At 39.3% G+C, this 15,337-nt stretch overlaps 1 protein-coding gene across 3 annotated transcripts in view; it reads right to left on the bottom strand.

Moving 5' to 3' along the window:
* Positions 1–4,351: 4,351 nt before the first annotated feature.
* LOC115573243 (cadherin-6-like) overlaps positions 4,352–15,337 on the bottom strand; it is an 87,204-nt gene continuing 76,218 nt past the window's right edge. Inside the window, exons 10-12 of one of the 3 annotated variants that reach the window (XM_030403943.1) lie at positions 14,965–15,082; positions 9,586–9,837; positions 4,352–5,867 (exon numbers count right to left, since the gene is read on the bottom strand). In XM_030403943.1, coding sequence (XP_030259803.1) covers positions 5,320–5,867; positions 9,586–9,837; positions 14,965–15,082 — 918 coding nt within the window. In that variant the 3' untranslated portion in view covers positions 4,352–5,319. Of the gene's footprint in view, positions 5,868–9,585; positions 9,898–10,711; positions 10,757–11,123; positions 11,149–14,964; positions 15,083–15,337 lie in introns of those variants that run through there. The other 2 variants (XM_030403945.1, XM_030403944.1) reach the window with 2 other exon arrangements.

Below are 15,337 nucleotides of genomic sequence, written 5' to 3'. Positions count from 1 at the left end.
AGATTGCAACACATTGCAGCATTACGTGGTACAATCTACCCTTACCCAACACTAACAACAAAACAGGATATTTCTGTGTTTCTGTTGCCTTAATGAAAATGAATCTTGACACAAGTTCTCCATGACCATGTGCACGGCATATGACAGCATGTCATTACAGCATGTAAATGGCCACAGCATTGTGGCCATTTCAAAATCCATTAGTATCTGTTTAAAGTCTGATTCAGTCTGCACCAATTTGACTGATTAGAGTAGCAAAGCTGTATGTCGCATATTTTTGTATCAAAATCACCATCTACAGACATTGATTATTGTGCGCACTGTTCACTGCAGGCGACGGCAGCAGATGGAGCAATCCCACATACTTACTTCAGTAAATGCAAAGTTTTGCAGCGACATACAAGAAAGGTCAGAGCAGACTCCATCTGCTGAGGAAGCTCAGGTCCTTTGGAGTGCAGGGGGCACTCCTGACTACTTTCCATGACTCTGTGGAGTCTGCTGGAGCAGCAGCATCTCAGCAGCAGGCAGTAGGAGACTGGATACACTTATAAAGAAGGCCAGCTCCATCCTAGGATGCCCTCTTGACCCAGTGCAGGTGGTGGGAGAGAGCAGGATGATCACTGCTGCTGCAGGAGTCCCGCCCCCTGCAGGTCACTCTCACAGCACTGGGCAGCTGCTTCAGCAACAGACTGATACACCCCAAGTGTGTGAAGGAGAGGTATCACAGGTCCTTCCTTCCTGCTGCTGTCAGACTTTTTATAAATACCCATATTTATTATTACTGTAAATACACTGCCACACTGTATTTTTTTTGGTAATTTTTGTACACTAAATATGTTCATATGTATATAAGAGTTTATTCTTTCTATTCTATTTCTAACATTTTTAATTGCGTTGTTTATTTTTCACTGTTGTTGTTTTTTAAAACACTACTGTCCTTTTGCTGCTGTGGCAGAGAAATGTCCCCGTTTGTGGGACAATAAAGGAATACTGATTCTGATTCTGATTTTCAAGTTTCATTAATGGTCTTCCAAAGAGATTTCATATCTTTCTGAGAATCTGAAAATGTCTTCTTGTGGAGCTCTAGCCATTGACACAAAACATAGACTCGTTCTGACTATTTTACCAAGTTACCTATTTAATAAATAAGATTAGAATATTTTCTTTTGGTAGACTGCAAGTTTTGAAATGAAACAAGGAAAAATAACTTTCATTAATCATCTTCTGTCCTCATAGCAAGTCAAAGGAGTCTTAAGAAAAAGAGGAACAGGGAATGGAGCTTTGATTCAAATCACTAAGTTCGCATCAGGGTAAGCATTAGAAAATAACATAAAATACTTATCATTTAGGAAAACGGGTACCTGTATACAGGGGAGGATGAGTTCAGGAGTCTCAGGACCTGAGGAAAGGAGCTGCTCTGTAGGTTTGTGGTACAGCAGCAGAATCAAAATACACAGGACAAGATGTTAAGAAGTCCCTTGTGCCAACAGGCGGTGAGCATTTCCATGGCATTTGTTTAGTTGCTGAGGGTGGTAAACGCTCAACATGTGCGTGTGTGTGTGGGCGGGGGTAACTTTCAGGACAGTTGGGCACAGGACACATCATCAGTAGTGTATCCTTGCATCACTGGGTGTTTTGGCCTTTCACACTATACACCCTCCACAAGGGCAGCCCGCCGCAGGATGACCAGCCCTCAGCAAATACTGTTGTATGTTTTGGCAGCAGGGGGGAACAGACTGTGGCTGAGGTAGGTGTTGTCTTTCACAATTCTTTGGGCTCTATGCAGACGTCTCCCTTCACTGATATCACTGATGCTCTGTAGATGATACCAGTAAAGTTCTGGGTGGTTTTGATGTGCAAGTTTTAATTACTTTCCTTTTGGTTCCAACTTCACTTCAAAGCTGAAAGGAGATGGAGGGGCAATCATTCTTTCCTGTACTTTAAAACTTTTCTTCTGCTGTTGGAATTGGAAGAAATGACGTGAGAGGCAGCAGAGTGAATTTCCTGTACTTTTCCTACCCTGTGGAATTACTTTTCCACTGTTGAGTGACTTCTTAGAACAAGCTCTTTTAACAAGAGAGCTTAGCAGAAGAGAAAGCTGTAACAGTGACATGGACCAACTTGGTTTCCAGAGTATGTTAATTATTATCAAATAGAGAAAAAAAACAACACTTTGACTGCAAAAATTTATTTTGGTAAAATGATACAACTTGATAATACATCATATAACATGAAAGACTGCCCACAGTGAGTTTCACACCTCCAAAATTACATTAAAAAGTCTTGTTGATCTTTTCCCCTCCAAGAATATCATCAGCGTGTCCTTTAATGTACAAATAGAATTACAGTTTAATGAAAAATATGTGGATATTTTTGTTTTATGCCTTCAGAGCACACTAAGTTGACAAAACACAACTGGAGCAAACTGCTACAATGATTTGAACGGCCAGAGCACACTATACAAACTCTTGGTTGCAAATGAGGATAACAAAGTCAAATTGGTAAATGAGTTTTCATCTTTCATCCTTTAGAAACAGACTTAATCTTAACATTGCACTGAGGTGAGTTTGATCATTTTTGTTTATGCTTCAGTTACTACTAATACATAAAAGCAAATGATGATTGCTCTGCCTTCTGGTTTCTGTAAATTACAACAATTAACAACAAGACCTCATATCTCTGAATGAGAAACAAGGGCGGGCTGAATAAACCAAGCAAATAAACCAGTAAAACCAGCCGTTGTTTTTTCTTGTGTTGGACTAATCAGTGAGAAACAGCAGAGCATATTTCCTGTACTTTTCCTGTGGAGAATTAGGAGAATTAATTTTCCACTGCTGAGTGACTTCTTAGAACAAGCTCTTTTAATGAGACAGCTTAGCAGAAGAGATAGCTGTAACAGTGACATGGACCAACTTGGTTTCCAGAGTATGTTAATTATTATCAAATAGAAAAAAAAAAAAACATCTTACAAGCATGAAATAATATGAAGTTTAAAATGTGGTCCCCACTCATTGAAACGCACTCAAGCTGCAATGCTGGCTGTCAAGTGGGGCTGTCTCTTTCAAAAGCCAATGTTATGTTCTAAGATTGACATGGTCGTGTTCATCCTTGACAAGCTGATAGATGACTTGAATGTGCTGTCATGGTAATAACCTAAACAGAGCAATATTAGGGCCGCTGTGAAAAATGTATTTCAGATCTCACTTTTTACTCCGAATACAGAGATTTTCCTCAAAATGCTTTTCCTGAAATTTTCCAACCCCCCCAAAAAAGTCAGAACTCAAAAACATTTTTGTTCCCCTAATCCTTTTCTATAGTAATTACGGTAAGGCAGTAACAAATAGTAAATAGTTGAGTCTATCGAAAATGCCAATGCAAATGACCAGATTTTTTGATGTCTCTTCATATCAAACCTATATTTTCTGTGTTTCTGGCATCAGCATGAGTTTGTCGACATGTCTTTTTTTTTGTTTTTTCTACCAGCTTGTCACTAAATGCGTCAGTCTCCTGTCTGCAGAAAACAGATCTCTGCTACCTCTCTGCTATATACATATATATATATATATATATATACATATACATATATATACATACATACATACATACACATACATACATACATACATACATACATATATATATATATATATATATGTATGTATATATATATATATATATGTATATATATATATATATATATATATATATATATATGTATGTATATGTATATATGGCCTGATGTGCTTGACCATTAGTCGTTTTTTTGGTCGGGTAAGTTGATTCACTCTCAAGAGTTTCAGCTCTACTGTGAAGATAAGGCTTCCCAGTGTCCTTCATGTAAATATGAAACATATTCTCAGTGAAAACACTAATTGTTCAAAACTCTGTATGATAACGAAAGTTGTACTTTGTTTTTTGAAATAATGACTCCTGTAAAGTTGAAGATTTATAGAACTCATTATAACCCCAGTATAACTCAGTTCAAGTTGATGAAGGTTCTCAGTCATCCATGGTAATTCAAAGTGTTGTATCGTAGGCATCTACGACATGTTTCAGTTTCTTGAAGACTTTTCACCTCTCATCCAAGAGGCTTATTCAGTTCTAACTGACTGGAGGGGAGTTGCAGGCTTTTAAACTCTGTGTAGGGGTGTCCTTACAGAGTCATTAAGGACACATTTGAGCTCTGAGTTTCAACTCTGTAAGGAGGCTTAAGAAGCCACTTGGATAAGAGGTGAAAGGTCTTCAAAAACTGAAACATGTCCAACTGCCTATGATACAGCACTTAGAACTCAGTTCAGCCACATTTCTGACACAACATATACTCAATCAGGAGCTAAAAATCCAGAAATGATGCCATGAACGCACATTTTCTTTTTGTGTGCAGCACAAAAAAAATAATTCAAACAAAAAACAAATCTTAATACCTGCATAAACATAAAGATATCAGTGCATTTAGTCATACGAGTTGTCCCCTTTTTTACTCTGTGTCCCGAAGAAGGCAGTTTTTTTAAGCGAAGATCCTCCAAAACAGCCCCTTTTGAATGGTCCATTTGGAAAAGACAGCAAAAAAGACAAAAAGGAATCATATACGAGTCATTAGCCCCCTCCAGTCTCAGCTGACCGCCAGGCATCACAGTTCAGCTTGAAGGGCAGCAGAAGGGCACTTAGTCAAACAAAAACACGCAAACAAAAAACAAGACTCACACTCATCATTTCCTATTTGCAGAGGTAAGTGGTGTTGTTGTTGACTGACCTGTTTCCCAACACGTTCCTCCATTCGGTTTAAAGCCACAAGAAATACTCTGCAAAAAGGTTATTTGGTAACCGCGGAGTGAAAAAGCAAAGCCTCAAAGTATTAAAAGTCCAATTCTCAATACAAAATACAGTCCATTTTAGATTCAAAACTCCATTCAGACCTGAGTCTTTGAAGAGGTTCACACTGTGGAACTGAAGATTGATGGGCTCTGCTGTTGTCCTGGTTAATTTACATTTAGACAGCCATTAGTTTGCATTCCCACAATCAAATATTTAGGACTTCTGGAAGACTTGGCTCCATGTAATCTGAAGGCAGGTCAAGGATCATGTGGCATTCTTAATGGAATGAACATCTGCCAGCACATCTGTTAGTTCATCATGTGGAGTGTGTGTCGTCTGTATTACAAAAAGCTTTCACCTTTTGTTAAAGCTCTTCAGCAATGATCACAATATCCAACATTGAGTTTGTTATAGTTAGACATACTGTCTTTGGCCCTGTACTGTCTTTGACTTTAAGTGTGTGTGTGTGTGTGTGTGTGTGTGCGCGCATTTGTGATGCTTTTGTTAGGAGAAGTCACTGTCCTCAGCCCCATACAGGTCAGCTAGTTTCCTGAACCTGGGCCCCCAGTCACTCAGGTAGTGGTAGTCCTGCTCAGTGTCCGATGAAGCTGAGGCCAGTGAGCTGAGTGACTCGGCCACTGAGCCTGCGCCCTCGTAGGCGTAGGTGGCTAGCGAGTCATAGGGCGGTGCCGCTGGGTTGCAGTTGTTCTCTAATACTCTCTGATTGATGAACTCGCGTACTTTCCCATTATCCCGTGACGCCGTGCACATTGGCGGCATCATGAGACCAGATGTGGCGGGGGCAGGTCGGCGGTGTGGCGGGTACAGCAGGGTGTCAGTGGGGACGATATCGCGCCTGTGTTTAGAGGATTCCTCCAAGGTGGCAACAGTATCCAGGTGTCGCAGTGCACCGATGTCAAAAGCCTGAGTGTCCTCCTCTCCTCCACCCTCGTCATTGTAGCTCACCACATTGTCCCGCACATCTTCCTTGGAGATGATGAGCGGTTCCTGCTTTCTTTGGCGCTTCAGTGCTGTGAATAGAACCACAATCACTGCAAAAGAAAACAGAAGGAAGATGTGAGAGTAGTTTGAGATTAGTGATCACAATATACAACCAGCGAGGTCAGATAAGAAATCAAAGGAAAATGTGCAGGAGTTATGTATACAACTATGAAAATAAGACCCAACGCAGTCAGCTACACTGAAATGATTATATGCATGTATAACATGTACAGATATTCTGTGTCTTGGCTCTGACCTATCACTCCCAACAAAGTAGCACCAATATTAGCACATCCGTGAGCAGGGAGTGACAATAATAACTTCCCCTTTAGGCAAATGTAAATTTAGAGCCTACAGGTGGATGCTGGGCAAGAGGTGGGGCTTTTGAAATTGTAAGTGTAATTCGTAATAATCCCAAATGATCTTTTAATTTCAGATTGCTGACTGCATCATAGTATTATATGATGCAAAGATGCACAATTAATAACAGAGTAAGATTTAGCGTGAAGATGTGCACCGCTTCTTGATTCAGACTGACTGATGGGACGAGGGCTGCCAGGCCGGTTATAGGCAGACTGAAAGCATCGCAGCCTTTGATTTCAGAGAGGGCTCAGCCATGAGTAATCGTGCAGAAAATTTGATTGGCTAAGCTCATGGTGGGCAGTTTGAATTTATATCAAGTAAGAGCACAGCGGCAACAAGAAAGAGCAGAGGCGGAGTTCAGGTCAGGGAGCTGGAATAACTGATAATGCATACATAGTTGCACCAAGAATCACAGCATGAAATGTCTGCAAATGAACAGGAGAGGTGTGTGGTGTGAATGAGAATCTTATTCAGTGAGAGAAAAAGTTCATGTAAATATAGAGATACAGGAGGTGAAGTTCAGAAGGACAAAGATTTGTATAGATAAAGTGTTACTGTAGAATGTGTGCAGAGGAGAGAGAGCCAGTGATGTCTGAGTTAATTTTATAATTTTGACGCCAGATTAACATACACATGCACGTTATTCCCCTCAGCCCGCCCTGTAGTTCGGGGAATCAGGAAGCGATGCAGCAGTAATGTTGTGGATGGCAAGCAGAAACAATATCCTTGAGCAAAAATGGAAAAAGAAAGGGTCTTTTGTATGGCAAGTTCAGCTTCAAAGCCCTGCCAGTTGGTTCTCTCAACAGAATAAAGATATTTGCATTTACTGTCGATGTGAATTGAGTTACCACTGGAGTACATAGAGTCTCAAATACCACTGCACACAGCTGATGCAGAGAGCCCTCTTCCCCCTTGCCAAAGACAGACTATGCTAGACAGTTTGCAACAGAGACGCCTGGACAACGCCACATACAACAAACCTCAGGGGCTAGCACCCGTGGGGGATGTGTGTTTTAACACCCACACTTTTCCCGGTGAGAGGGTTCAACACCCACACTTTTCCCGGTGAGAGGGTTCAACACCCACACTTTTCCCGGTGAGAGGGTTCAACACCCACACTTTTCCCGGTGAGAGGGTTCAACACCCACACTTTTCCCGGTGAGAGGGTTCAACACCCACACTTTTCCCGGTTAGAGGGTTCAACACCCACACTTTTCCCGGTGAGAGGGTTCAACACCCACACTTTTCCCGGTTAGAGGGTTCAACACCCACACTTTTCCCGGTTAGAGGGTTCAACACCCACACTTTTTCTGCAGTTTTTCCGCAGTTCTGCACAAACGCCTCACTACAGTCGCTCAGTTTCTCTGGCCGCTCTGTGTCTGCACTCGCTGCAGCTGCCTCCTCTCTCCTCCCTCTCCTGTTGCTACTTCAAACATCACACCGGCTTTGGGTCTGACCGGCTGATGATTGGCTGTTCTGCCTTAAGTCCCGCCTCTCTTGTTGTGTTAGATTTATTAGGCGAGTTCAAGATCACACAAGGGGTGCTGAGGAGGCGGGAACTAGCTAGGTTCATAGTTGACACCGGCACATAGACGCCTCACTGAGCGGGTTGGCCCGTTGCTGCGATACGTCGCCGGCAGCTCAGCCCTGTGAAGTGATACAAGTCAGTGGAGTGAACTTTATAAAACTCCTTCTACAAAGTGTTATAAGTTAATGCCTCATTTAAACATTCACACATGTACGGATATATTCAGGAAACAGAGAGGAACCAAAAACAACGTCTGTAACGTTCTCTGATGATTCTAAACGTTAACTACTCCTCATATGTTCAGTATACAGGACAGCACCAAACCACAGGATGGATTATAATAATGTTTTTATGAGTGTTTACAGCTGCCAATGTATGTAACGCTGTTACTGTGATGATACATGACAGATAAATATTGAATCTGTCTATAATAACCACATCCTGACATGTAAATCTGTATGAATAATAAGCTTTTATAAATACAGCGTTTTTATAAATACAGTGATTTTTGATAATCTAAGTACTAATAATAACAATCATGATAAAGATTAGCAAAGACTGCAGATCAAGACAAGAAGCTGCAGCTGCAGTGAGCTGCTTTCTTTTCTGTTAGCAGTGAAGTGATGTACACAGAACATTGTAAAAAATGACATTTAATGGTAAAAAGAAAAAAGTACAGTTGCAGTAGGCTACTTTTATAAATATGCACCATATATAGTTTATTATTAATATTATTATTATTACTATTTTTCTGCATATTCTTGACTTTGAATGGGAGCAGCTGTTACGCTGCAATTTTTCATCGGGGATCAATAAAATATTTCTGATTCTGATAAATATATTATGCAGTCAGTTGATTAAATTAATCATGTTGTCAGTATGGTAGACAGATGTCACATTTACATGTCAGAATGTGGTTATTATAGACACAGATTCAATATTTAAGTGTCATTTATCATCACAGTAACAGCGTTACATACACATAGCCTGTCTCCCCAAAAACGACTAATGTTCAATAATTACATTGATCCTTTTTTTTTTATATATATATCTAGACGTTTGGACTTTTCAAGTGCTCTGAAATTGAACTGAACAAAAATAGGTGGCGGGGACTGAAGTTCGGGCTCCAGCCCTGGTCTCCTGCAGGGCCTCTGTACCTGAGTCATATGTTCTATCAACTGAGCTATTGGGGTGACCCAGGAGAAAATGTTTCAATCAGAGGAGTGCAGAGGGGAAAGATCGTCATTGACAGAATTCCTGTGCTTAAACAATCTAAATTAACACAGAGTTTTTATGACAGAATAAATTGAATAAACAAACAGTCCTTTTCAAAATAATATTAGTATATCATATTATTGAATTATAACTGTTGATGCATTAATATGTTCATAACTTTAGGGCTGCAGAAGGTAAATGATGAAATAAAGTTAATAACTGTATATACTTCTGGGTGTCTTAAGCTCTAATAATATAACCCAGCCACAACTTTGAAATATAACTCAATTAAGTAACCAGTAGGACTGCCACTAACTAAACTAACTCAAACTTTAAAACTAAATGTAGTGCGATAAAAGTGTAACATTTTGTCACTGAGATGTAATAGGGTAGAAGAATATAGTTTAAAAGTGTGCAGTATGTGTTTTTTTGTGGTGAGAGAACCACCATATCATGGTGACACCCTGCAATTGAATAAATGAGCATGTTTACAGTGGAATATAGGCACATCCCCAGGATGGGGGACTCCCAGTAGCTTGTGATCAGCTGGGAACCGGCTGGCAGCTGCACGGTAGGGGAAAACTGAGACGGCTGTAACTGTAATGCTGTAATCTTTTAACTGAAAACTGTGGTGGAAGTTGACACATTACAAACACACTTACTCAGCAGTATGATGGCACACAGCAGGATGGCAATGATCGCTCCGGTACTCAGACCAGGAGAGCTGCTCAGGGCCTCAGCATTGCACAGTTCCATGTTGCCATCACGGTCGCAGGAACACACCCTCACAGTGAGGGTGCCAGTGCTGCTTTGCATGGGGTAGTCGCCATCGGTGATCACCACAGAGACAAGATAGACACTCTGCTGACGGCGGCTGTAGCTGGCTCGACGTGTCAGGATGCCAGCAGTGTTATCTGAGTGGGAGAAGGTTCAGTTAGACTATTGTGTTAATACACCCGCAGTGTACCGTGCATCTCTCACCTTCTCAAACAGCAGAGGTGCAAGTTATTCATTAGTTAAAAAAAATAAATAATAAAAATCAGGACCAATATGTTATACAACTTTTTTTTTATATATATCAATTAATCAATTAATTAATTTACAATCTCTTTTGGAATGTCAGCCCATGTAACTGTAGTTCTATGAATACTGGCTGACTACAGGATGTGGTACCTGGGTTTTCAGCATCTGTGCCCATTGGGAGGAATGACAAAGAAGTTTCCACACACCTGAGAATGTATTTCTCTTTTCAGAAGGCTTCACAGAAGGATGTGTGTCACGTTGTAACATGATTTTTTATTAATTTTTATTTTTGAGCTAAGCTAACAGGCTAATGGCGGTAGCTTAATTGACATTGTAATATTGCAAATAATTCAACTGTTACTAACAAAATAAAATATATAATCAAAATGTATTAATTTTGATTATATCTTTTATCATCTTGTGCAAGTCTTTGCTCTCTTTTCCTGGATAAACATGGGGTCTGATTAACGCTTTGAATGAATAATGGAAAGCTTTGCGAATGCATTTCATTAAAGGTTGAATATGTAATATGCTTATTAAAAGCTATATTTTTTCAAAAATAATACATCCACAGGGTGTTTATAGGGGCGCCGATTAAAAGTAATGTGTTTCCTTGAAAAATTATATTTAGTCTGAAATAAATAATCTAAGAAATTTTGACGGGTTTGACAATGACTTCCTGTTTACATCGTACCAGCCAAATAGCGGCCGGCATTGCGGGTTGCCAATTTCGCAACCTCGGCAATACTCGGCAAAGCTCGGCACAGCTAGGCTGACACTGGGTAAAATGGCGGAGTCTGCAAGCTCTTCAGAGCCCCAGCGAACGGTGCGTTATCTGTCCCAGCAGCTGAGTGACCGGAGAAGAGCAAAAACCAGAGTAAATATCGGTGAAGCATACGCTCGATGGACTTAGGTAAAGGATTTCCACGGCATCAAAACACACGCGGAAATGGCGAACTTTCTCCTGGATCGGTAAGCTAACTCGCTTGCTAACTTAGCTAACGTTACCCGTCGGTCAAACTCCTCTGCTATATTTATTTTCATTATATCACGTTGATCCTAGATATGAGAATACTGATCGTGACTCATCGACCTCCACACCCAGTAAACGGAGGAAACGGAGGCGGCTCAATCCTCCTGCCCTGTCCAAACCTGGCAACCCGACCACTGGAATAACCTTTTTGTTGTCGCGACTACAATCTTGAGACACTAGATGGCGGCATTCAGCTCATATTCCATATTCCACCTTTAAGTTCCAGATCAATACTGTTTTATTAAAGTTCATACTTATTCTAAAAATGTTATAAACTTTTTAGAAATAAACCAACAGGAGGTCATAATCTATTTAGGTCCAATGTGATTCCTGATTTATTTTGATTAATAAAAGCTTCTCAAAAACATCTCCCTGTCTGATTTCCTCACCAATAGCACTACCTGTATAACAGCTATTCACACTATTGTAATTCTGGAATTTCTTAATTTGCCTGAATGCTGACACACCATTCAAAAATTGTTCTTCTGGAATTTAATTTAATTTTCACCTCTGTAAAGTTTTAGATCTTCAACTACTTCCACATCTATTGTGCAACATAAACCGTTCACCTATTTAAATGCTCAGGTTCAAGGACATGATGGCTATTATAGGTCACTTTTCTGCCTATTATACCTTTTGAAATATTCAGCGTTTTCTGCAAAATTTGTCCTATTTATAGAAATTGAAAAATCTTCAAATTATCTTCAAATCCACCCAGCTATAAACTCTTATTCATCCAAACTGCAAACAAGTCACAAGACTATTAAAGTTTCATTCATTAAAAAAATTCTTTTTTATTCTTTATGAAATATTACAGTTTTAGTTTTATGCTTTTTTTAATACTCCTCTATGTACTGTGCTCATTAAAGTGATTGACAGCACCTTGGATGCTGCACACTGAATCTCTTTCATCCTTCTGCTATTTTCACTTTCTTAAAAAATATATATATATTTTTTTACTTTATGCTCTGTTTGATATGGGAAATCTTAATAGGACTTACACTTTTGGCTCTGTAGGCTTTCAAGCAACATGTACTACATGAATGTGTTTGGCTACTTCTCCTGCCACTCATGATGTAGCAATATACAATAGCAGTCAAAAAAGCAGCAGTTTGTTTCTATTGAGGTCTGCTGAGCTCAGTGACACAGCCAGTGCTATGCTTTGTCTGGATCCTACTAGTAATTTTACTAGTACTTCTAATAGAACAGCTTCTACTACTACTTTTACCAACAACACTACCACTACAACCACTACTACCACTACCACACTTCTGTACATTACTTATTTCTCATTTTTGATTTGCACTATCTGGACATTTTTTTAATTCCCATATTTATTATTTGTAAATAACAATACACTGCCATGCTGTTCATAATTACGTGTTCATATTGTACAATATCATGGATATATGTATATATAAGTCTATTTACTATTATCATTGTTTATTGTAATATTACTGTTCTTTGGCTGGCGTGACAACTACTACTACTACTTGTACTAATACTACTACTTACTACTATTACTACTACTACTGACACAGCATCCACACTATTGTTCTTCAATTGTTCCTCCAGCATTCATGACCAGCATCAATCACTATTATAACTAATCACTATGAATAATATAATAATTCAATATTCAATATTCTCTCATACATTATAAGATTTATTTAACTTTTCAGTACCATTCATAGTATATGACTCTTTCCCACCTTAAAATCTCTTCATACTCCATTAGCTGCTTCTCTTCACAACTTCAAGCCAGCATTGCAGTTTGAATCCTTCATTTTCACCATACTATTATGACTATTAATACTCTTCAGATGCAACTTAAAATATGTTAAAGTGACTTATTCAGTTTGGTGTTAGCTTTTCAACAAACCTTAAAATATTCCATATTATCCGCGCATTATTGGCCTTTTACAGTTTTTACAGCCAGCAATGCGCATTTCGCACCAGCTTTTTAACAAAACCTAAAATATTCCACATCATTCATATATTCTTGGCATGATTCAAAATGTTTTACAGCCAGTAATGTGCATCTGACATTAGCTTTTCAACAGCCAGCTTCAGACCTTTAGAAATATTCAACGTTGTACTTCTCATCCATGCTTTCAGCTAAGACTCCATTCAAACTTTAAAAAATATTCCACATCTTGTCTACATTTAAAGTTGTTATTTATCCTTCAAATCCCATTAAACCTTTCAAAATATTAACTATTCCTTGAAGCTTAGTTATAATGGAAGTCAATTTTAAATCCCTTCAAATTCACTCATATTGAAACTCTTCCCGGTCCTTCATATATTCACATAGAAACTCCATTCAAACTTTAAAACATTCAAAAAGATCAGGAGTTTCTCATATCAAATCCGCTTTTGATATCATTCATGCTTTTTACACAGTCACAGTTCAAAAATTCATTATTTTTCATTTGGTCGCACACATGTGCCTATGGAAGCAATCAGACCAATACCTTTGGCTCAGTGTGCCTTTCAAATGACAGGAGCATTGACCAACTGCTGCATTAAGTCTCATTAAACTGACCCACTACCAACTTAGTTATCATCACCATGGTAACCTCTGATTCCAACTGGGGAGCTGAGACAGATTTGCCAGTGAATGGTCACTGTGTGGCACACACATGCACAAATTAAGTCAAGGCACACACACACACACACACACACACACACACACACACACACACACACACACACACACACACACACACACACACACACACACTTTATCTGTACATTCAATCTTAAAGCTAGAAACTCCATTTAAATATTTCAGTGTTCCCCAACTTTGATACATCTTATTCAACTATTCAGTCCTATCTATAGTATTTGACCAGCATCACAGGTCTGCACAGCAGATAGTATATTTTGAATCTACAGCCAGCCATGAATTTACAGCCACCATTCCACATTTGCCATATATTCTTGGTATTATTCCAATTTATTACTGCCAGCATTGTCCATTTGGCATCAGCTTTTCAACAGCCAGCATTTACAACCCCAGGTTCTTCAGTACTTGCCTTGTCTTTCCTTAACTCAAACTGTTAAGTCATACACAATAGCTCTAATAATGTCTGTTTTCTGTGGGGGATTAGTTGGACTCACAGCTGAGTGCATGCGCCCACCCACATTTTGTATGCTTCCAAAGACCATGCCTTTTAACCCCATTCAAACAGCAAAATATTCAGCTCAATTAGGAATGGTGTGTTATTACTTTTCTCATTCATATGAGTCATACCTTCAGTAATATGTTATATTTTTTGGCCATTTTCTCCCATTCAAGTCAATGGACAGAAATCCCTTTTTTCAAGCATATCCAAAACTTAACCGCTCATTCATGCTTTCAGCCAGGAACTCCATTCAACCTGATATGAATGTTGTAAAATTTAGTAAGTTTCTTTTTAGAGATAGGGTATTTTGTGACAAAACCTCTAGTGGACTGAAGGGAGCGGTAAGCGCTTGTTCTATTCCTGTCCATCCTAAGTGGTTATTACTGCTTCGTCTTCGTAAGTAGGGGAACCATATTAATATGTATTATATCTGCCATATCCGCACATAATTTGACTCCTAAATATAATATAATAATCCACTGAAATTGGCAACCCCCAACCATAGCTGAATGGCATACTGGCATAACCTCTGATTTATTCCAGATGATTTTATAGCTGGAAATCTGAGAATGTTTCAATTGTATCAAGAAGAGCTTGGGTAGAGGATGCTGGATCAGAAACCAGGCAAAGAATATCATCCTCACATAAAAATATTTTCTCCCACTGGCCTGTATTCCCTTAATTCTTGCATCCTCTACCTTATAGTAATTGCTAGTGGTTCGAACAATAATATAAACAGAAGAGGCAAAAGTGGATCCCCCTTTTTGTGCCTCTAGACAAACCAAAGAAGAGGGAACCTGTTCCATATAATTTAAACTTTCAGTTTGAGACACTGTGCCTGGTCAATTGTTGCTTACCTCCATTGTCTCGGACAGTGAAGTTGCTGCGGTGGGTGCCCTCAGGAGCCAGGCTAAAGAAAAACTTGTGTCCTGCTGACGGCTCATCGGCATCGACGGCACTCACTGTCTGGATCCGCTGTCAGAGACATCAACATCCATTAATATGGCAGTCAATTAGTAGAAAAAGATTGGCAGGGTTAGAGGTTGCTAAACAGTGACACTCTGCTGTTCTCACTGTGTGTGCTGTAAATATGCCAATAGAACAGCTTGGAAATTATCAGGATTACTAGTGTCTGTGCTAAATAAGCGTTCAAGAGCATGTCTCATAAAACAGGACAGTAAGCAATAAACATTGAAGGAATGAGTTTACTCAGTCATGTGCAGCAATAAC

This window comes from Sparus aurata, chromosome 21 (assembly GCF_900880675.1).
Source record: "Sparus aurata chromosome 21, fSpaAur1.1, whole genome shotgun sequence".
NCBI lineage: Eukaryota > Metazoa > Chordata > Actinopteri > Spariformes > Sparidae > Sparus > Sparus aurata.
The sequence above is the reverse complement of the archived record's forward strand: the minus strand, read 5'-3'. Positions and strand labels throughout refer to the sequence as shown.